At 42.8% G+C, this 22,976-nt stretch overlaps 1 protein-coding gene across 8 annotated transcripts in view; it reads right to left on the minus strand.

Moving 5' to 3' along the window:
• The window catches only part of LNX1 (ligand of numb-protein X 1), a 204,718-nt gene that overhangs the window by 7,083 nt on the left and 174,659 nt on the right, over positions 1-22,976 (minus strand). For all 8 annotated transcript variants that reach the window (XM_073891663.1, XM_073891666.1, XM_025887334.2 and 5 more), the window contains 5 exons: positions 22,303-22,505; positions 19,602-19,973; positions 8,299-8,433; positions 2,707-2,884; positions 661-889 (listed from right to left, as the gene is read on the minus strand). In XM_073891663.1, the coding sequence (XP_073747764.1) occupies positions 661-889; positions 2,707-2,884; positions 8,299-8,433; positions 19,602-19,973; positions 22,303-22,505 (1,117 nt within the window). The remainder of the gene's footprint in view (positions 1-660; positions 890-2,706; positions 2,885-8,298; positions 8,434-19,601; positions 19,974-22,302; positions 22,506-22,976) is intronic.

A 22,976-nucleotide genomic window follows, 5' to 3' on the forward strand; every position in this document is an offset into this window, starting at 1 on the left:
TTGCCTGGAGTGTCTGAGACAATTTAATGGCTTCACTGTAAAGCTCTAGTTACATCTCACTAAAATGACAACCCAGCTGCTTCCTGAAGTTTCATAAAAGAACTTTACAAGAGTAGGAACTAGGGAGAAAGAGACTGAGACATACCCTCAATCAGCACATGCTCAAACATCTGGGTACAGGCAAAATGTTCTTCTGCATTATGTTCAGCTAGGGCCCCACCAATGCTAAGGAGGTAAAACCAATGAAGGGTTTACCCTCCATGGCAAGTTCTGAGGATTGCCACTAGCAAATTAGGGAAACGTAATCCTTCCCCTGGCTCCATGGTGGGTTCCAGAAGGCTGGATTTTAGCCTTCTGTCCTTGTCAGCTGAGCTCTCTGCTGCATGAGCAACTGATACAACCATACAGGCGAGCTCCAAGGTCCTCAACATGAGTGGATAGCAATGTTTCCATGTCCAGTCTTTCACCCTGCCCTGGGCTTTGTGCATGCAGTTTCAGTAACAGAAGAGAAGACAGAATTATTTCAAATAGTCTTACAGTCAAACCTGGGACTCATGAAGATGCTAGTGCCATGAATCAGCCCAAAAGAATAAAAGAGTGCTCTAAGAAATGTAATTGTTTCCTTCCACACCTCTCCAAGCAGGTCATGTTGGGACTCACCGTGGTAATTCCAGCCACATGGTCCAGGAGGGGGACCAGTCTCCGGCTGGGGCCATGTTGTGGTTGGAGTCCAGGGCTGCTGCGCTGCCTGGAGCTTCCTGGGGCTCACGTTCTTTGACTTCCAAAGCTTTAAGAACCACCAAGGAGGATGTACTTTTCAATAATGCAACTGCCTCACTCCGGCTGACTTCTGTTAGTTCAATCCCATTCACATTTAATAAGATGTCACCTAATGGCCAGAGAAGCAGAAGCCGTCCTTAGTAAGAGTGCAAACAAGAACTTTGTAAAAGTGCCAAGGAGAAAGGACTGAGCAGGATGCGGGGGAGTGAGTGAGGTGAAGGGGGCTTGTCATTAGCCTCCTGCATTGGCATAAGGCTGAGTTCTCGAATAGCAAACGGTTAGCGTGTGCATGTTTCAAGGCATTGGTAAGTTATGTTTGGAGGTTTCTAAAGCATACCCATTAGTGTTTGGCTCTTGCCTTTAAAAAAAAAAAAAAAAGGAAAGAGGGGCACCTGGGTGGCTCAATCGTTAAGTGTCTGCCTCTGGCTCAGGTCATGATCCCAGAGTCCTGGGATCGAGCCCCATATCGGGCTCCCTGCTCAGCCGGGAGACTGCTTCTCCTTCTTCCGCTCCCCCTGCTTGTGTTCCCTCTCTCACTGTCTCTCTCTGTCAAGTAAATAAAATCTTTAAAAAAAATTAAAAAATTTAAAAAAGGAAAGAAGGAAGATAAATTAGCCTTGTTTACTATTTAATCCAAGAAAACCTACTTCTTCATGTCTTGTTTCTCGTTTTTAGCACAAAGGGAGAGCGTTTAGCAAAAGCTCCGAGTGCCTGCATAGAGCCTGGCATGTGGTAGGCACCCAATAAATATGGATTGCATGAGTGAATAAGAGACTACCCCTGAAAGGGTCTGGCAGAGGAGTCTATAGCAGTTAAGAAAAATGAACTGGAACTACGCTCTTGAAGAGGGAAAAGGGAGTTAACATTGTGGTTCACTGCAAAGGTAATACTCCTACTGTTGGGTAAGCACCTACTATGTACAAGGCCATTTCCACACACCATACTACACAATCCTCTGCTCACGTTCTCTTGCTAACAAGTCACTTCTTGGTGAACCTCATCATTCTCCACCCAGGTGCTTGGGTGAAAAGGAAGAGCAAGACAAACCAAAACACATACCTCTCCTACCTCCAATTTCTAGTCTTTTATCTCTCTCCTGATCTTCTGCCTCCATTGAATATCATCTTTTTCACACAGAATAGCCATAGCAAGAGTAAAAAGATAGGAAGAGACATATGGGAAAGGGTTGGAGTCTTGCCTAACCCCAAAAGATGCACTGTTAGGTTGGCCAAAGAAATCCCTTACCATGCTACCCCCCTGTGGCTCCTCAGGCCAAGCAACTGTACTTCAGAAACTTCACATTGAACTCTTGAATCTAAGCCCTTAAATGACATAGTTGCTCAACCATCTGAGCTACCCACTCATGGAAATTTATTATTAAGGATACATATGTGACATCCCTTTCCTTCATTCAAAGTAGCCCAGCACGCATAAGATTAAAATAATGAAACATTTTTTTTTTAACAGTGGGAAAGAACCTAGCATGGTACTTTCACTTAATATTCATTGACTCAAAATCTATGAAAGTATTTCTCCCATCCAACCCATAAAATGGAACAATTCATGAATAGGTTCATCACAGGATCAATCCAGCAAAGAATCACTTAGAAAGAATGGAACCAAATTATGCTATTCAGTTGAGGCCACTTGCTCATAACTGTAGAAGTTCCCCATTACTTCTTGGCATATTTTGCAGGTACTCACTTTATTAGCAAGCCAAGTGGCCCACATCCACACACACAAACTAAGAGGGGTGAAACCCAGTCCAGCAGGTATACCAAAACCAGTCATGGTCAATGGGTAACAGAGGTCCTAGGCAGCTCAGTGTCTCATCCTCTCATTATTTCTGGAAGCAGTGACCCAACCCAGCAAGCTGCTAACTCATTTTAACACCCCACTGCCCCAGTACCTTAAGTGTCTTTTTACCTGTTTTTATTCTTCCATCTCTGCTTATGACTCCTCCGGGCTCAACACTGATGACGTAGATAGGCAAATCCCATTCCCTATGTGATGCTCCGCCAGCAACGGTCATGCCGAGAGATTCACTGGGGTCTTTTTGGACACTTACCACCTTCTCACGGCAAGTGACCACAGAATGGAGGGGCTAAAGGCACAGACAGAAAAACAAACATAGCACATCTGCTTACAAGAGGGTTTGCATTTCCTACATACAAAAACTACCCAAGTTGGATAAATCTGTGACGGTAGTCTTTGGTCTCACAGAGAAAGACACATGCAGAGAGAACCCTGGCTTTATCCCCCATCCTCAGCAGTTGTATTATTCCAAATTCTATAGGCTGATTCAGAGAAAGTTTGCATTTCGAACGGGAATGGAAGAAATGGAAGAGGAACAGGTTGGAGGCCACTGGAGAAATAGTAAGCATGCAAAGTGAACTGCACCCAAAATTTCTCAAGTGACTCATTTATTCCTCATAGTAGTATCTCATAAAAAGCTTGTCATTCATGAGTAGCAGGATTTTTTTTTCTAAGTTAAAAAAAAGTAACAGTATTTTAATTAAATAGTCTCAGTTTAATTTAAGGAGGGACTCAATTATAGAACTCCTTAAGGAAAAATAATGGATTTCATAGATATTCCACTCTAAAAACTCCCTACTGACTGGGTTCTCTCCAATTAGCATCTTTACTCTTACTTCAGCATTTCTAAGTAATATGCCGTTCTACCCTTTAATTACATAAAAATATAGTGTACACATTGTATAGCATACACTGAGGACCGACTTTCGAAAAGCAAATTAAGAGAACTGTGATTTCAGTTCAGCAACTCTAGACTAAAAACGTTCAAAGCTACATGCAGTGTTATCTTGGAGCAATAAGACAGTCAGTCAAGGGCATGTTTATCAATGAGTACATATCAACATATAATTTTTCTGAAAATGTGTTCTCCTCCCTGCTTGTGCAATGACCTAGGGGTATAAATGAGAATGTGCACTGCAAATAAATATTTATAATATTCGATCAGACCTCAGAGAAGTCTATAGCTTAAAACACAGCTTACAGTTGTATCTAAAGAAAGAAAATTTAAAAATGTATCTGGTAAAAAAAAATCAGGGTACAAAAGAAAGTGTAAGTATATTCCTTCTGTTTAAAAAGGGGGAGGAGAAATTGTATTAATATTTGCATTTCATGAAGACACTCTGGAAACAAGAAAGTGGCTTTATGGGTGTGAAGGTGGGAACCGGACAGATCAGGCATGGGTGGGAGGCTCTTTCATGCATACTTTCCATTTTTTGAACCCTGTGAATGTATTATCTATTCAACAAATCAAGTGAATGATAATTAAATTTCTGTAAAGTTGATGGTTAACATCATATAGAACTATTGCCTGCATGCACAAGAGTCCATTTTTAACACTTCATTATGAAGATAAGCCTAGGTTTTTCGTGCATTTATATCTCACAATTTTCTAAGGTATAAAATTACCCATGCCTGTTTTAGTGGCCTTATTATATCCAGTAGTAGCCTGTTACTATATCCCTAGCACTGAATATAGCATTTAGCACATTAAAGATGGTAACTATGTTTGTCAAATAAATGGATGGTTAAATTACAAGTTGCCACAAATTGTTTTTGGTAGTAACAGAATACTAAATCAGGAATTACAAACTACTATGGCCAGGTGTATGTTACAATTAGTACTCGGAAGGTCTGGGTTGTGTGTCTCTATAAACCCCAGAACCTTGAAGAGACTGGTTATCAGAAGTGAGTTATAAAACTGAAATGGGAACTTCTTCAGGGCAAAGGTTCAACATAAGACAAATAAGTAACTGTATGAACGCAGTGGTCCTAGCGCTCCAGAGGAGTTCTGGAGGTGCTCTCCAGGTCCATTCTCAGTTCCTGACCCTTCTCTCCCACAAAGCAGTTAGATGCTGCATGTCTCTGCCTTAATCACAAACATCTCTCAGAAGAGCCCTGCTTGGAAATGCAGGCAGTTCTGAAATGCCCACAACTCAGGGCAAAGTTCTAAACCTAGAGACTCCTCCTGGCTGCTCTGTTGTTTCAGCTCTTTCCTGCGGATATTCATAAAGCATGTACTCCTGATCCTCAAAAAGAAGTGTTTTCCTCCATTATTTCCACACGGAAGCCAGGGATATTGTAGGGGTAGCGAATCAGTCTCCCAAGGTGATGTCTAAAAACACAGTATGGCATGCTCTGGAAAACAAGGACATCTTTTCACATTAAAAAATGTATGTGTACGTACACACACTCACACACACACACACTCTATTGCATTCTTGAACAGCCGCCTAGTACTTCATCATGTGGATATGTCCTATCCCCCGACTGAGGACCATTTTTGTTGTTTATAAGCTTCTTGCAAAATTAAACAGTGTCACTGTGAACATCCTTAGACACATATCTTGTGCACTTGTATAAATATTTCCTTGGGCTAATGTCCTAAAAGTACAACTGCTGAATCAAAGAGACTGGGCATTTTACATTTTGATACATAGGAAATGGTTCGATCACCTATACTCTCACCAATACATTGTGAACTTGCCGATTTCCCACAATTTTGCATATACTGGGTTTTATCAATATTTACAAGATTTGCCCTATTTACAAGAGGAAAAGAAGATTCCAATAATTTAATTGCCTTTCTAGGTAGTAAGTTTAAACACATTTCATTGTTATTTGGATTTCTCATAGTAATATCTTTGGAGATCTTGTAATACCGTCATCACTCAAAGCTCTCCCAACCTCATTTATGAAGTGGGGTAGAATGCCCATGTAGGGCACACCTGTGACTGAAGAAACACCTTTGATCTGAGAATACTTCATTAAAAAAAAGTGTCACTAAATTCACTGAAAGCGGCAAAATTACATATCTTATGAAATATTCCAGAAATGGCTTCTCACCAGCCACACCAGTTAATAGAAATAAATGAGGCCCTAATTATTTTGTTGTGAATAAATATTCCTTGAATAATGTACAAATTGGCCAGGTATCTTTGAGGAAAGGGAAAGAAATATTATTTCTATTTATTCACACTTAAATGTGTCCAGGCAGAAAAACTGAGACTCAACATTAAAACGAATCTGGAGAGCGGAGTCTTCTTCCACACTTACTCAGTGCTTACCCGACAGCCTTGCTGTGCTGAATAAGGGAAGGTTTCAAGCATCTATGGGCTCCACACAAATGACTGGGCTACCACAAATGGGAATGTGTCCTTTGTCCTGTGTTTTTGTCAGCCATCTGCCTTCCCCACCAGAGAGAGACACCCATGTTAGCAATGGAAAACCCAAGTACCACCATGAACCTTTCCCATGCAGAGTGGCTGGACTCTGGTTGGGGGAGAAAGAGAGTTAAATACGACAGAGATCTTCTTTTCCATCTGGGTTTTCTCCCAACCCCCCTTCTCTACTTTAGAGACCTCAGGATGTTCCCTAATGTTCAAAAATACAATTTAGTATGAACTAATTCAAGCTGATTCAAAAACATCATGAGCACTAGTCTACTTATCACTTAGCTATAAAAATACATACTTTATAAAATACTGGGATTTTTAAAATAAAACATTTTAGATTTATAAAAAAATATATAAAGATGAACAGAATGACCTACCCATGGACCTTACAACCCAGTGTCAGAAATATGGGTGCCACTACAGTTGAAGTCTCTCTGTGATTTCTCTCTGGTCACTTTCCTCTCCCACAGAGGTAGCCACATGCCTACATTTGACACCTATTTGTCTTTAACTTTTCAGTTGGCTACAAACTTTTCTGTCTCACAAGTCTTGGTTTGCCGCCTTTGGTATTTCTCTGACTCATTTAAGCTCCTACTTTCAAAAAGCCATCTTGTTTCCTAGATAAAACAAAGCTTAGTAGGATCATAAAAACCTAAATCATCAAAGAGCCATATATGGCTTAGTTTTATTTTAAATAGGCCACGTACGTGTGTGTGTGTGGGGGGGCATCTCAGAAGACAGACAGAACTATAAGTTAAAATGAAAATATTACAATGTCCCACTAGGGCCAGTTTGTTCTGTATGTTTTACAGGAGTTGGATACATGACATAGATTGCAGCAAAAATTTGAACAGCTCATCCCAGCTGTTTCCATGATTTGTGGTGGTTAGGTGGAAGGGATTATAGACCCACAGTGCTGGTGGAAGACTCATGCTTAGTGGTTTAATGAGCTAAAATACAATATGGTCTAGTTAATCCAGCTATAATTAATTAGATTAATTAGATTAAGCTAATAAACTAGTTTTCCATTAATAAATACCATTAGTTTAATTTAAACACACTAATGGTATTTACTAAAAAAAGACACCAGGGAGTCCTTATCCACAAAAAAATAGCAAGAGTTGCCTGGTCTGTCTAGATTGCTTACTGTAAATAAGCCTGGAATTTATGGATTTATGGGACACGGCTGGCTAGCTGGCTGCAGAAAGAGGTGGGGGTGTGGTCTCATAGGCTGTATCATTAATGGCACATTTCAAAATCAAAATTTTGAGTCTTGTTTCTGCATCCATTACTCAAAAACCCAAACTTGTGAGTAATTCCAAACTGAAACACAGCCTGATATGTTCTGATTGCTATGATAGGCATTCCTTAATCTCTTGCAAGATGAATGGGCTACCTATAGATTTTTTTTTCTTTAGTTACAAGTGACTTAATGAAATCAGATCTTAGGAGAACCAGCTAGAAACTCATTACCATCACAATAGGATGCCAAGCCAAGGCTATGGGACTCTGAATTTGGACTGAGCAAGGTCTGTGTTGCTTTAGATACCCATCCAATGGAGAGATCATGGCATTGCTTCTAATAGAAGACACAGACAGAAGTATAAATTGGGCTAAGTCACCTCATTGAAAGAGAGACTCAAATTGCTGGCCTGAAGGATACATTCAGCCTATAGATGCATTCTGCTTAATCCACATTACTTTACATTATTTCTGAATTTAAATGCTGTAACATAGGGCATCTGCTTTCTGATTTGCCCCATCGCCCACCACTACTCCATAATGTTACATGAACTTCAAGTGTTTATATTATCTTCCTGGGCTCTTCTGCAAAAACAAACCTACTAAAATTAACAGAGGAATTATTTTAATTTATATTAAATATAATATATAATTATAATAATTTAATTTTTCATAAAATAATTTTCAGGCAGACTGGGAACTTCGAAAGTCAAAAACCAAGCAAATCCCATTTCATTTCAAAATGAATGAAAATGGTCCTTAAGCAAAATGACTATTGGAAAAACATGACATATATTTGGCTTTTACTTGAAATTATGTCCCCATGTGAAGTCTATAAGATAAAGTTTCAAAACTCTCTTGCACCTTCTTCGTTCTTGCTTGGATGGGAGACATCTGTTATCTCACCAGGTCCTGAGGATGGGACCTCAGGCTTTTTGTTTTACAAGCCAAGTCAAACAGTGTTCAGGTGATGAAGTCCAGAGGTTACACTTAGAAAGGTTAAAGTGTGCAGCCTTCACAAGAAATAGCTTCCTGCAGGAGGAGCGGACATACTCCAGCTGGGGCTCACCTTGGGAGTGCTGCTCCTGCCCCCTGGCCCTGGGGACCGGCTGCTGTTGCTGTTCCAGCCAGCATCCTGAAAGATGTCAGGAGTCTGCAGCCGAACCTGGCGGGACACGACGAGGTGAACATGCCTTTCACTGGCCTGGGGGAGAAGACACGGACATTAGCCACTCAGAGCTTCCATCCAACACGGCCGGCACCAGGGGCTTACCAACATACGAGTTTTATTCTACTCTAATGGAAACAAATGGCATCTAGTATTTCTCATGGCAGTGCCCATTTTGTAATTTGGCAAGAACATGAGAATTATTTCCTTTATCTTTAAATCAGGGAATGCAACCTGCTTCAAGGGAAAAACTAGGGAAGGTTTGACTTATGCAATAGTTTTTTGTAAAGACATCATCAAACGTTGTTATTTTTAAAGGACAGCTCCATTGCACACAAGCCACAGCTGAAGGACTTCTCAGATAGAACAGAGTATACAGTGTAAAGTCTAAAACCTGGACCTAAGGTAAACAGTATAGAAAAAGGAACAGAGTTGGTGGCAGCAACTCTACTACCATAGGAAGAGAAATCCTGCATCTACAGTGCTAGACACATAGGCATGGGAAAGGATGAACACTTTAGCAATACAGGGATGACTTAAGAGGTTCCAAGACAGCCTGATTAAAGGCCTTTGCCTTGATCATTTATTTTTTATGGGACTATCACTAATTCTGACTTGTCTTCCTCTCTGCCATACACACTGATGCTTGCCCAGAACATTCCAAACAAATACATTGCTTACTGGGGAGGTCCACTCCACACCATAAACTTACAAATTGGCTTTCCGCCACAGATGAATTTCATTTCTGTTTGAGAGCATTACTCATTTTCCCACAACTGCTGACTACTGAGGCTCCAGATCCACAAGGCAGACAGAGGAGACCTTAGCCCTGTGAACTGTACATTAACAAAGCTCCCTGATGGCCCAGAGTTGATTAGAAAGGTCCCCAAGAAAGACTAGGTGGAAAAGAGAGGAGTAAATTTCTGGGGTGGTTCTCTTCACCCCATCCCCTGACCACTCACCACAACAGCAGAGATGGACATTGGCCCACCTGCCTTTCTTCCTTTACAGGTATGGCTATCAGACCATGGAAAAATCAGGTCATGAAGGACGACCTTGTTTTTAAAACCTTAATCAATCAGAGCCCCATCAATGAATTCAGATCCCCACGGTTGTCCAACCAGCCCAAACCTTCATGGTTTTGCATCCTTACGTTAATAAACATTTCTTCTCATAGCTCTCTTGAAACTTAGGGATCATCAACTGAGTAGCTGTAAATCAGAGGAAATTTTAAAAACAACCTCTAAAGTGCATTAAGAATATCTATTGGTGGATATGGTGGGCCAGTCAAGTGGATTCGTCTCTGTAATTCTGTAATTACAAAAATCCTACTGAACAGGGCCCGAAAAGCAAGTTCAAGTCCTTCACTCATGTTCCTTCACATAAAGCACAGTCATCCCTTTTGCTGGTCTACTCAATGCTCATTTACATACCTTCCCTCGGTTCTTTGCCTATCTTGAATTCCTTGGTGTTTCCTATCACCTATAGAGCTTGCATCAGAACAAAAATAACAAGCTCAGGAAACAATGAAGCCGGCAGACATGAAGAACTACAATATGAGCCAGCTAAACTCAATTCTTAGAGGAGTATTTTGTAATAATGTTTCCTTCTTTATACCGTAAGCCTCACTTAGCCTAATGAGGTTATCGTTAGGAACTTTCTGAAGCAAAAATGACTAAGAGATAAGTGGAAAATACTCCAGTCAAAACTCCAACTGCTGAGCCCAGATTTGCTCCTTATCTTCAGGGAAACTCCAATGTTTTGAAGGATCTCAGCAGTGGGTTTGTCTTTGGCCTGCATGTTGTATCACGTTCACTTGGCCCAGGAGCAATCACGTGACCTAGGCACCTCATAAGAATTGAGGAAAATCTGAGACTTATATCAAATCAACTTGCGAGGTAAAATTCAAAATGCCAGGGAGCAGCCTGCGAGAGCCGTTTAATTCACATTTCAAACACAAATTTCTCAGAGATTTTCAAATGCCGACTTTGGTAGTAAGCTGGTGGCAGGAACAACGCTCCGATAAATAACCCTGGTATCAATTTACTTGGAAATAAATTCTCTACAAGGCTGGGTCTGTGGCTCTTAACCAGCTACCTTACAAACTGCTCTCAGGGAGACTCTATCGGATTCACTTTCTTTCCTAGTGTTTGAAGTGGAAACAGGTGGTTTCCAGGCTGCTAAAACACCTATTTTCAGGTGGAAAATAGGCTAATGTGTTTGTACCGGCTCTAGCCCTTAGCAGCAGCCAGATCCAGCATTGAGAAACAGCCCTTAGAACCAGCAAGTCTTTCTTTCTGTGGGTGTGAAGGTGAAGTGTGAGAAGGGGGAGGTGAGGGGAGACAAACTTTGTTATTGCTTAGCCACATTCTATGTGCCAGAAAGATGGGTGCAGCAGATCCGTTGGCTTCAATACCACACTCAGAGGAAGAGCATGCTACAAGACAGGGGTAGGATAGCATCTCTCTTGCATCTCTTGGAAGCCACAATTGTGGCTATCTTGAGTAGCAGACAAGGCTAGAGGACAATCCTTTTCGGGTGAAGTTTCCTCTCTTCTTTCTCCTTTAAACAGCCTCAATTTTCGAGGCAAACTCTGGACACGGTGGTTACAAGCTGCAAAGGCCAACTGTTGTACCTATTTCTCCTTCCTCTTCCAAGAGCCCGAGCGTTAAACCCCCTCTCTCCTTTCTTTCAGTTAAAGGGAAGCACTTCTAATGGCCCTCATGTTCTCCCCTGGGGACCTTAGCTTGTTGGTAGCTGTTCTGTCTCCACGGCTGACATGTGCCTGCTCTGGGCCAGTCACTTCACGAAGAGCCTTGGGGACATGGCTCCTGTCCTCCGTTTGTCCTACTTCAGGGACAGTCAGGAACAGGTGCCATGAAAGAGATATGGGCTACACACACGAGACTCTCTAGGCTGGAACCCATTACTTCTAGCCAAGGAAATAGGAAAAATCTAATATTCAGAGAAAACCAAAGGGTTAAAACTGAGTAGCATTTATCATGATAAGGCTTGTCTTTTTGGGTGATGGTTTAAGGATTATTTTTCTCTGCTCTTTTGAGATTTGACTCAAGACTGCCAATAATATTTATATGACGGGACTAAGCAGAGGCCATAGAAGGGAACCATAGTCTGGCAGCCTCATTTAGGTGTAGCCCATTTAAAAATAATAAAATCCCATCTCTTGTAACTGGAAGGAGGAGTCTGAAAGCTCTATGCTGACGTCTTGCAAGGCAAGCATCCTGTACGCTCATGTTCAGCCCGGGGAATGGCTCTTTTCCCTACAGAAGCCACTGTGGCCGATAAGAAGTGTTCATCATGTCAGGATACCACACAGATCAGAAACTTCACAGAGCAGAGAAATGGACAATCAAAGACGCCACCACACAAAGCAGGAGAGGCATTTTGCAGAGCTGTACGTCGGAGCAGAGGGCGTCTTTCTACCGTTCTGCCCTGTGTGGGGCCACGCAATGGCGAAGGCAGCCAGTGAGAACTAGGGCAGACCGAGACTTGATAGTGCACGTGTAGTTCAAGGTGTGACCTCCTCACCTAGCCCAGGGCTTCACCTATTCACTGTGAAGGAGGATTGACTCCAACCACAGGCATTACAGCATTTGCTGCCTTAAAAAATATATATGCTTAAATAAAACAGTTCTTAGCATTCTAAAAACCTGAAACAGGGAAATTCCAAGCTGCTAGGCATCCAGACTATTGCTCAGAGCAGGGAGACCATAAACACACAACCCTTATAACACCAGTGTGGGTCCACAGGCGACCCATGCTTGACTGGGGAACTCTTGTTACAGAGACAAGTGAAAGCTACAGTTGCATTTATAACAACATAAGCTTGTCTTTCCTTAGTGTTCCACCAACAAAGGTTTTAATGAGCATTTCTTAAAAAATAATTCATCCTGCATCTGCGTTCCCTACTCATTTCTTTTCCCAGGATCCCAGAGGGAGACAGTCTAGCTTTGATTTTTAATGTATGGTAGTAGGGATGGGTTTTTTTTTTTTTTCCTATACTCTCTGGGGTTGCCCCATCTTAGCGTCCCTTCCACCAATTACTCAAGGATCCTTGTCAGTTCATCTATTTTGTGTTCACAATGCCCTGGGAAATTGTGGGGCACTGGTTCCATATCATTAAATAGTCACATATATGGAAGAGATGTCAGATAGCTAAGCCAACATTCTCTCTGTAACCCAGGCTTCAGTTCCCCCACAAAATCTTTGCCATGTTGTCACCCAGCTCATGCTTCAGTGCCTCCAATGACCGTGAACTCACTGTGTCCCAGGGCAGTGTGGGCCATTCTTAGATAGCACTAATTAGAAAGTTTGTCCTTGGGCTGAACTAAATCTGCCATTTTCTTGCTTGTCCATTGACTCCAGTCATATCCTCTCAGATGGCCCCAGATCAATTTCCGTGGGACGATCTTACTTGAAGATAAGGCTCCCTCTTCTTTCTTAGCTCTTCTCCTTTCCCGGTCAAATATTTCTACTTTCTTTAATATTTCATATGTTTTCAAATCATCTCAAAAGCATGACGAACTCTGGACTCCCTCTAATAAATTTGAGCGGGGTGTGTGTGTATAGAATCAGACCTGGAAGAACCAATATAGAGTAGTTTCTTCGCTGATGGACCAGCTGTACCCAGGACCTCAGTGATGGGGTTCCTGTTTTGCCACGTCATACATCCATAGGGGATTAGCTCTGTGAAGCCAAGAGCTCCACTGATGTTGGTCTTCATTATTAGTAATTAATTAGAAGATGACAAGGAGGTTCCCAGGGCCTCACTAAGGGACATCTCATATCAGTACAGCCTAGCTTTGAGATCACATAAGGCACATAGATCCTACATGACAATACAGACCACAGGAGGCATCAGAACCATCACCAGTTGGTAGGCTAGAAAAATACCAAAGTCACCAGTCATTTGTTGACCTGGCAGCATACCACACAACGAGGTGCAGAAACAAAGTCCTTGCCCTACCCCTCTCTTCCAGTAAACAAGAGAAATTCTGAGAAAAATACCTCTCACTGAGCAAAAAGTTGGGGGTTCCAGAAATAGAATTCCTGAACAAGCTAACACGGTACACTGTAAGCGGAGAGTTTCTAGAAAACAAGCTTGGCACAAGCAAACCTGAGATGCACAGATTTGTTCATCATTGAAACACTAGCTCCTAGCATAGCTCCTGGCACATTTTTAAAAGAATTCAAGAATATCTTCTGCTGGAGAGGCAGCAGCTACTTTAGCGAGCAAAGAGCAACCAGAGTCTGGCCAAGGAAAAAGGAAATTAAGGAGGCTTTGAGGAAAAGTGTTGAATTGGACCTTAGGATTTGACCAGGGTAGAAAAAGATTTGAAACAGAAATTTGGTCTACTTTCCCTCTTGACTGTAGCTCCATATTCATCCTTCTGCTCCCAGAAGCACATCTTTTTTTTTTTTAATTTTTTTATTGTTATGTTAATCACCATATATTACATCATTAGTTTTTGATGCAGTGTTCCATGATTCATTGTTTGTTCATAACACCCAGTGCACCATGCAAAACGTGCCCTCCTCAATACCCATCACCAGGCTAACCCATCCCCCCACCCCCCTACCCTCTAGAACCCTCAGTTTGTTTTTCAGAGTCCATCATCTCTCATGGTTCGTCTCCCCCTCTGACATACTCCCCTTTTCTTCCTCTCCTGTTATCCAGAAGCACATCTTTAAGGACTAAGATGTTAATGATGACATTAATGATGTACACAGTGTCATACAGAGGTCAATGACAAGGTCAAAATAAGAATTTAGTTCTTGAGTTCTTGTGGCTGATTGCCGAGTCAGCAGAATGACCCAGGTCCTTTGCCTCAAACATCATTTCTTTTATGGTATCTAGAAGTTATTCTCGTGGCTGATTCTATTCTGTGGTGTTAAAAAAAATGCACATGGGATATTTTGAGTTGTAGGAAGGGCAGTGTAGCCTCAACATTCCCTAATATTAAATAAAAATAGATTCCCTAATATTTGTAGTATGGAGCTGTGCATGAGATTCACTGACAAAATTCTAAGCTGAAAAGCTGTATAGTTTACCAAGTCATGCTTTATCATGAATGCATGAAATTTAGAGCCCTGTATAAAAATCATCTGGACTTTAAGAATTCAGCTTAAGACGGTTTTTACACTTATGTATTCTTTAGCCTTTGTATTAAATTTATTACAGTGCCATGTTAAGAAAATTGGTTTATATGGGGATTTGACTCTGTATTAGCTGTGCTGATCTGTAAAAAGCACATTGATCTATCAGGTCTTATTTCACTGGCAGTTCTTACTGGCTCCAGGGGACAAAAGTTCCGTCTTTTTTCCAGTTGTGCAAAACTCATGAGCAGGAACCACATATTCAGAACAAATGTAGGTAATACGAGTAGTTCATTATTTACTCTCTGACTTTGACTAGAGGCTGCTCACATTCTTTTGAAAAGTCTGAAAGGCCTGGTTGCCAGTTGTTCTTTGATAAAATAACTTCTAATTTAAATATTAATTCATGCAAAGGGAACAAAAATTCACACATCTGTAAGTATTAATGAAAACTTAGAGGTTATCATCCCCTTTACAAATGGCTTTGAATTTTTTTTTCAGCATCTGCCTCAAGTTTGGGAGTTGCCTAGGAAAAAAAACACACAGGAAGGAGACTCAAATTTGAAATCCAAAATTACTTTCTTCATTTCTTAATTGTATATATTTGAACTCACTGCTCCAGAATTGCAGATAGATGAGAGCATCTCAGAATAGGCATAGTATTGTCAGCATAAATCATTTGCACACTGATTAGTAGAGAGAGATGGAATCTTTTTTTTTTTAAGATTTTATTTATCTATTTGTTAGAGAGAGAGCACGCACACACAAGCAGGGGGAGCTGCAGGCAGAGGGAGAAGCAGGCTCCTAGCTGAGCAGGGAGCATGATGTGGGACTCTATCCCAGGACCCTGGGATCATGACCTGAGCTGAAGGCAGATGCTTAACCACTGAGCCACCCAGGCGTCCCACCTACAATGATTCTAGACATGGTGCTCAAAAAATTAAGAAATTGATAATGGAGAAAAATAAAGTTGTCCTAGGTTTATTGGAGTCAACTGCTCCAAATATTGGAGTCAAATGCTGTATATTTGAAGCTTCTGTCTCCTTAGGGCTTGTCCTCCTAGAGGAGTCCGACTCACTCCTGGGCTCTGACACCTGGGGCTGCTGAGTAAGTGGGGGTTAAGACTCTACATATGTAAGTTGGTCAAATTTAAAACAGTTGTAGCTTCTCTGTAATAACTTTTCCCCGAAATAATGGAGAAAAAGGCAAAAGTGTGGTACTGTGGGAGAAAACATGACCAAAAGGACATGTTGTCTGGGAATTTCTTTCTAAGGCAAGTATGATTCATGGAGGAGATACACGAAGGCCAGGCAGCCAAGGATTGGTTGGTAACTTGAGTCTCCACCTTTGAAGGGTATTAAGTTTAATTCCCCCAGCCTGGTGTGTGTTACAAGTATCACATAAATAAAATCCACTCTTGAGATTGCTTAACTGGATTTTCCCAGCACTCTACTTTTTCCATTTCTTTTCCAACTAGCTTTGCCCAAGTTTTTAAAAGAATTTTTTTTTCCTTTCCCCCTGCTTATAAAGCACGTTGGCTTTGTTTAGTAAGCAGAAGACTCTTTCAGGAAGTCTCACTGTTAGGCAAGATTTTACTTCATAAATTTACTTTCTCAGGGAAAAAAATTTCCTTCTTCTGTTATTAATCTACAAAAGTAAAATGCCACATGTAATCAAAATTTTTCCAAATGGCATGAGTAAGGGAGTTTTTCTTTTGCCTGCTGCGGAGTGTCGTTGGCAGATTAGCTCTAGAATGTGAGTCCAGACTGACCTGCAGAGGAGTTGACAAATACGACACGAAAAAAAAAATTGATGATCACCTAAAAAGTCTACTTCTAAAGTAGGGGAAAAATAATGCTTAGAGTGCAGTTTGTTCATGATGAGAAAAATGATTCTTCCTTTTCCATGGGTTAATGTTTTCATAAACATCTATTTTCTGTTCTCACCCATTGACACATACAGGCTAGAACCACCTGCTAAATTCTGACTTGACTGTATCTGAGATCAGGGACAAGAATATGCCCCAAGCTCTACAAGGCCAGGAACTGTGTCAGTCTTGTTTACCACTGTATCCACACACTTGTCGGCACCTAGAAGGTGCTCAACCGGTAATTCTGAAGAAATTCAAGAGGAAAAGATGTAGAAATTCCATCTTGGAGACAAACAGCATGTAAAAGTTGATTTGGTGTTTGTTCTTTGGTAAACGATTTGATGAAAAATCCTTAAGAGATGGAATTAATGTATAAAATCTAATCTTTTGTATATTTACATTTTTGTAACTCAACTCAATTTATTCATTCAGCAAATATTTATCAAGTGTCTATTCTTGCCAGGCATTTCTGTAAGTGCTTGATACACAATACTGTATTATTCTATACTAGGCTAACAGGTAATAAAGTAATTAGTTGGTAGGAAAAAATAAAGCAGATTAAATAAAGGATATATAGCTGGGGGTGGGAGAAGCTATTTTAAGTGAAATGGTCAGTGAAGGTGACATTTAAGGAGCCCTGAATGAAGCATGGCAGTTAGACATTTGGAAGATTCTTGCAGTCAGAGGGATAGCAAGAACATCTGCCTTGATGTGAAAAAAGTCTTGCAACTTTTGAGGAGTAGTAGCAAGAAGGCAATGTGACTGAGCATGGTAAGGCAAGGATGAGAATACTAGAAACCCTCTACTTCGCTTAAGAAATGAAGCTAGAAAGGTAACGAAAGGCCAAATTACATATGGCTCTGAAGGTTATTGTTAAGATTTGGAAATTTTACTCTGAGTGCCTTGGGAAGCATCAGAGAGCTGAGCACAGGAGTGACACAAGGGGACTGACTGGCGATTGGCCACCTAACTGCCGTAGAGAGCAGAGGTAGAGAGTCAGGTGTGGAATCCAAAAGGCCAGGTGGGAGGTCTCTCACTGAGACCCAGTGCCAATGGTAGCATGCCTGATGGAAGCCACGGAGGTGGTGAGAAATGGATTACAGAGAGAGCATATTAAAGAGAGTAAGAGATTCTTTTGGCCCAAATAACTGGGCAAATAGTGCCATTTCTAGAGACTGGAAAAGGCTGAGGAAAGAACAGGTTTGACAAGGAGTAGAGGAGGGAAAAGTCAAGGATTTGGTTTTAGACATTAAGTTTGAGATACCTTTTACATATTTACATGGAGATACCAAGTAGGCAGTTGGTTATGTAGGTGTGGTGTTCAGAGAAGTTGAAGCTGGGCATAAGGACTTGGGACTAGATGGCATAAAGTCCAGAGGGGAAATGCCTCCTGTAACTCTGATCTTCTCCACCTGCTCCACAGACTATGGCCTCAGGGCCTGTTAAGCAGATGAACATCCATCACATTGAGAATCACTCTGAAAGTGGGACACCACCAAGAGCCACATACCACATGCGCTTCCTATCCTGGGGGAGAGAGGAAGTAGGGTAAGTCCCCTTGTACTCTTTGCCTCAGGCTGTCCACACCTACAAGGACAGTATCATACACTACTTGGTTCTTCTTGAGGAAGAGGGAGAAGATACCACACACATGACAGTGAAGAGAGTTGTCAACACCTGGAAGAACTCCATGGCTGGAACCCGGGGTACGGAGACTTGTGTGTGCTTAGGTGACCAAGTTCTAGAAAGCAGGCTCTGTCTTCTGATGATCCTCCTCAGCAGAACTTGGTACAAGTTTCATTTAACTACCACTGCTGACTCGCTGTCTCCTCTTGAAGTATTAATAATTTAATCACTAAGTGCAAGCTGACACAGTGTGCCAGGTAATTGCAAATGCTTCATAAGATAAGACCTCAAATCTGGCCCTTCTCCTATCAGTTCTCTACTACCCTGAGAGAGATCTAGAAAATCACATCACTTCCTTTTTAAAACCTTCCAATGACACCCCATGGCCTTGAGGATAAAGTCTGAACTTCTTAGCATGGATCTGGTCCTTGCCTCCCAATCCTGCCTTGTCTATGACTGCTTTTTTTAATATACACCATGCTCCAGGTATGAATGCTTTTCCTAACCAGCTTCCAGGGAAATGTTCTTTTGTGTTGTATCCCCTTAAAATGCCCTCCCTGCCTTCTCTACCTAGAGAATTTCTGATTCCTCAAAGCTCCAGTTCAAGATCTTCTCTATAAAGAATTCCTAGGCCCATGCAAGCAAAAATCTCTACATCTGAAACAGCACTGTACTTAATTTTTCCATTATATTACTAATACACCATATGACAATTATTTACAGAAAGTCCATCCCCTGTACTAGATTGAGGGTTCCTTTGAGAGAACAGTCCAAGAGGCCATCATCTCTGTGTTCTCTGTGCCTGACACATGTCTAGGTGAGCAGAAAATTAATACACCTTGGCTAAATGAAGTGAATAAATGGGTTAGAGTACAAGAGCCCAGAATGAAGCCTGTCCTTCTAAGAATAAAGATGGTAGTTCATTAAACGGTAGAAAACCATGGTGACCCAGCCAAAGGCAACAAGATACATGCTAGGGATTGATGATGCTATGCCAGTCAGGAAAGTGAATTAATTTGAACCAATGTCAGGCTATTGGGAACATAATTTGTATGCCTGTCTTTTTAGATTCTTCTAGCTTCATACTTGAGTTCCCATGGGCTTTCCAAGGAGGTTGGATTCAGACATGGAGACGGGGCTTAGCCTTAGCCAATCCCATAGTGGTCTCTGTCCACAGGATTCCTGGAGGGTAGATGGCACAGTTTCTTATGGGAGTTAGTACCTCTAGATGTCTTGGATACGTCCAGAATGTATCTGAATGACCCCTAGTCTGCAAATAACACACTGGGTACAAAGATGACACAACCCTGCTGATCTTAAGTGATCTTAACCTGATCAGGTTGCAGTATATAACCCTGAGTGTCTATGGGCAGTCAGATTGGATGGCTGGCAACATTTAGGGAATGTCCGTAGCCTGACACACATCATTTGCTTGCATAATGTTCTTACCTGGTCCTTCAATCTTGACTCCCGGAAAGGGGGGCACCACATGTCACACATGGTACTAAGAGGGCAGGTAGGTCAGGGTAGTGAGCATCCCACTCACGCCTGCAGTTTCTAGCCAGGATCTTGGCAATGACCCGTGACTCACCTGAATCAGATGAGCTGCGCTTTCGGGGCTGCCATACCGAAGGTCGTGCCCATTGATGGCTAACACGCGATCATTCTCCTCCAGCTGACCATGTCGGTCTGCCACACCACCATTCAACAAGTTGAAGATGAATACCCCAGGCTCATCCACCCTGCGCACCAGTTTTATTCCAAGCTGCTCCTCAGGGCTGCTTTTGTTGAGAATCACATGAAAATGGTCATCGCGGGGCCCATAGGCGTCCGGCGCCTGTCCGCTGTTCCTGCTTTGGAACTTCTGCTCACGCAGCACAGTGAGCCGCAGCACCTGGCATGGCTGCCGCAGGAGGCACAGGGCATAGTTGTGAGGCACGTTGCTGATGTCCATTCCGTTGACCTGGTGGCGGGGGGAGGGGACCGGAAGCTAGAGCGGATCAGCCAGCTCCACCTGCCACAACACTTCCTAGAAGGCCTAGGCCCACAACATCAGCAGGACCCTTCCTTAAAGACTGCTCTGGTTTGTCACCTTCTCCTCTGTCCAAATCTCCAGACACACCCATCTTCCAACATTACTTCTAGCCCCGCTTTCCTTCTGTGTTACCTGCGCCGCCTGTTCAGCTCTCCCGGTGGATGCCATCTCTCTTCAACCTGTCCCTGCACAGGCCCCCAGATTTATTCACAGTCCCAGCCCTCATTCCTGTTGCTTGCCAAACTCAGCGTTCAGCTGAAGGGGTGGGTGGGAGCGGGGGGGAGAAAAAAGGAAGAAAAAGTAGGAAAAGGCAAAAGAAGAAAATTTCCCACTTAGGTTCAAATGATTACACTAAACCGCTGTTGAGATTAAACTGAGCTGACACTTTCTTTCCAGTGATCTCCAGATGAATTCTTCTCCCTGGGTCATCCATCCTGGAACTTCCGTGGCCTGCCACTGCGTGTATGTGTGCGTACGTGTGCATGCGTGTGTGTGTGTACACGTGTGTGTGTGTGTGTGTGTGTGTGTGTGTGTGTGTGTGGTCTTAAGGTGGTTCCTGCCTATGAGGTCTTTTGCCCATGTTCTCAACAAAAGGAAAAAAAATCTGTATAGTTTCAAACAAACTGATGTGAATGAGTTTCTAGGCTCTCTTACTGAAAGGCTGCATCTCTTTATTCTACTTCAACGTCCTGAAGCTCAGCCCTCTCATCTATGCCTCATTCATTATCTGCGGGGCTGATGCTGCATGGGGCTTCCTGGTTTTCATTACTCTGACTAAGCAGGCCCAGCCGGAAGGCTACAGCCCCTAGTGGTAGTCACTGCTTTGCAAGAAAACAATTTTACGACAGCACTGTACTCTGCACAGGGTCTTAAGGACAGGGGCCCCGCAGAAGAGAGACAACCTTCTTGAATTTCTATGGTTGGGTAGGATTTCTTGTACTTGAAGCCAATGGTTAAAGGAGGCTCAGAGTGAAATTTTAAGAGGTCTTCCTGCAGCCCACCATCCCGGTTTTTCACCACCCCTCCAGGGATGGATGGATGGAGGCTCTCGTACACAGAGCAGCTCACCACTTTTGTCCACGCCCAGGAGAGCTCACAACTCTTGCTCTGCTTGGTCACTGATCCTGCGTCTGCTTTCCCCCATCGCACCCAGGCCTGGAGAAGACCAGGGGATTCTGCTAGACAGTCTTGGCAGCCCTTTGCCTGCCAGGGCCACTTGAAGGCCCTAAGAATCAAAATGTCTTATTACGTAACCCTCCCAGGCAGGACAGCTCCTTCCCTCTACAGGGCAGCCATGCAGAGTGTCACCCAACTGCATTGCAGACACACTCTGGAGCCTGACAGGCCCTGCCTTGTCCTCCACCTCAGAGGCCAGTGGGAGTTTCAGGATTGTTATGACAACTGCTTTAAATTCTTTCTCCTCTTATTCCAAAAAAAGAAGAATTTCTCTGCCAGAGAAATAGCACATGATGTGTCAGGAGCCGGCCCATCAACCACCTAGAAGGAGTGGGATGAAACCCTCCTCTGGGTATCGGACAGGGAACACAGGACCAGGGAGGGATTTCTTGTCACACTTGCCACCTGTCTGACTTCTGTCTGATCAACAATGCTCCCTTCATCCGTTCTCTTCTTCTCAGAATTCTTCCCGAATGTCCTTCCCGACACCCAAGCCTCAGAGGACAGAAATGCCCAAGGGGCGCTGTTCCGCCAACCTGCCTGCCCCGCCATGTCTGTGGCTTGGTGGGAATAGCTTAGGATTACCTCTTGGTTTTTCTCATGGAGGGCCATTAAGCTCCCAGACATTTACCACGGAGGGGTGTGTGAATGGATAAAATACAGAATGTTCCATTAATCTGCTCTAAAAACAACATAAGATCTACGCTCCAGTTTTCTTTCATGTTATTGTTAAAGTAGTAGGAGGAGGTAGAAGGAAGGAGAGACGAAGAGGAGCAGGAGGTGGGGAGAGGGAAGTGGGACAGAAGCTGGAGGGGAGACGAGAAAGAAAAGGAGAACAGACAAAATGATACAGGGACAGAACCACTCTTCTACAGAAAGGAGAGACTAGAAGAACAAGACAGAAGGGGACAAAGACCCATCTCAATTATATTACAGGTCTCAGATGAGAGTCCTCTCAACATGATAACTACAGAAAGGGACCGTTCACATTTATTTAGCATTTCCTCCATCCATCCATTGACTTGCTCTGAAGGGGTTTTTATTAAGCCCCTTTTCATGGCCCTGCAGCAACCGCATCTACCTTCAGGATGATGTCTCCTGGCAGGAGCCGGCCATCCCTGGCAATCACCCCGTCCCGGTAAATGTGCTGGATAATGATGTGGACCAGCGGGGTTTCGCTGCCTCCCACAAGCCTAATGGAGAGGCTTTCATTGGGATCCACTCGATTGATCTTGACGCTTGTAATTTCACCATCTGGAATCAGGTGATACAACCTTGGAAAGACTAAAATGGACAAAGACAGTATTTATTTTAGACACCCACCCAACGGACATTTCCAACCACTCTTCTTCTTGCCAAACTTTGGTTTCAGCCAAACTAAACTATTCATCATTCCTCGTACATGTTTTCCATTTTCCTGCCTCTGTGCCAGCATCAGTTTCTCTGCCTGGAATGTTTTTCATTTTAGGCCTAGACCCAATTTTTCCTTCAAGACTTGCATGAAATGATCCCTTTCAATTAAACTCTACCCTGATCCCACTCTTTCCCTGCTCTGTCTAAACATCCCAATTCCCCCCAAAGCTTCTATTGCTCCCAGCACTGAGCCTTCCGTTATCAGCCACGCTCATTTCTTACATCCTCCCCTGGACTCTAAGATCTTTGAGGACATCACTTCTTGCTGTCCTGTGGCTGTGTGCACAAACCACAAGTGTCAGCCAAAGCCTCCTGGGGTGAAGGAGTGAAGGAGAACGAAGG

Source organism: Callorhinus ursinus, unplaced genomic scaffold (assembly GCF_003265705.2).
Source record: "Callorhinus ursinus isolate GAN/ISIS: 27379988/994484 unplaced genomic scaffold, GSC_fseal_2.0 scaffold4, whole genome shotgun sequence".
Lineage (NCBI taxonomy): Eukaryota > Metazoa > Chordata > Mammalia > Carnivora > Otariidae > Callorhinus > Callorhinus ursinus.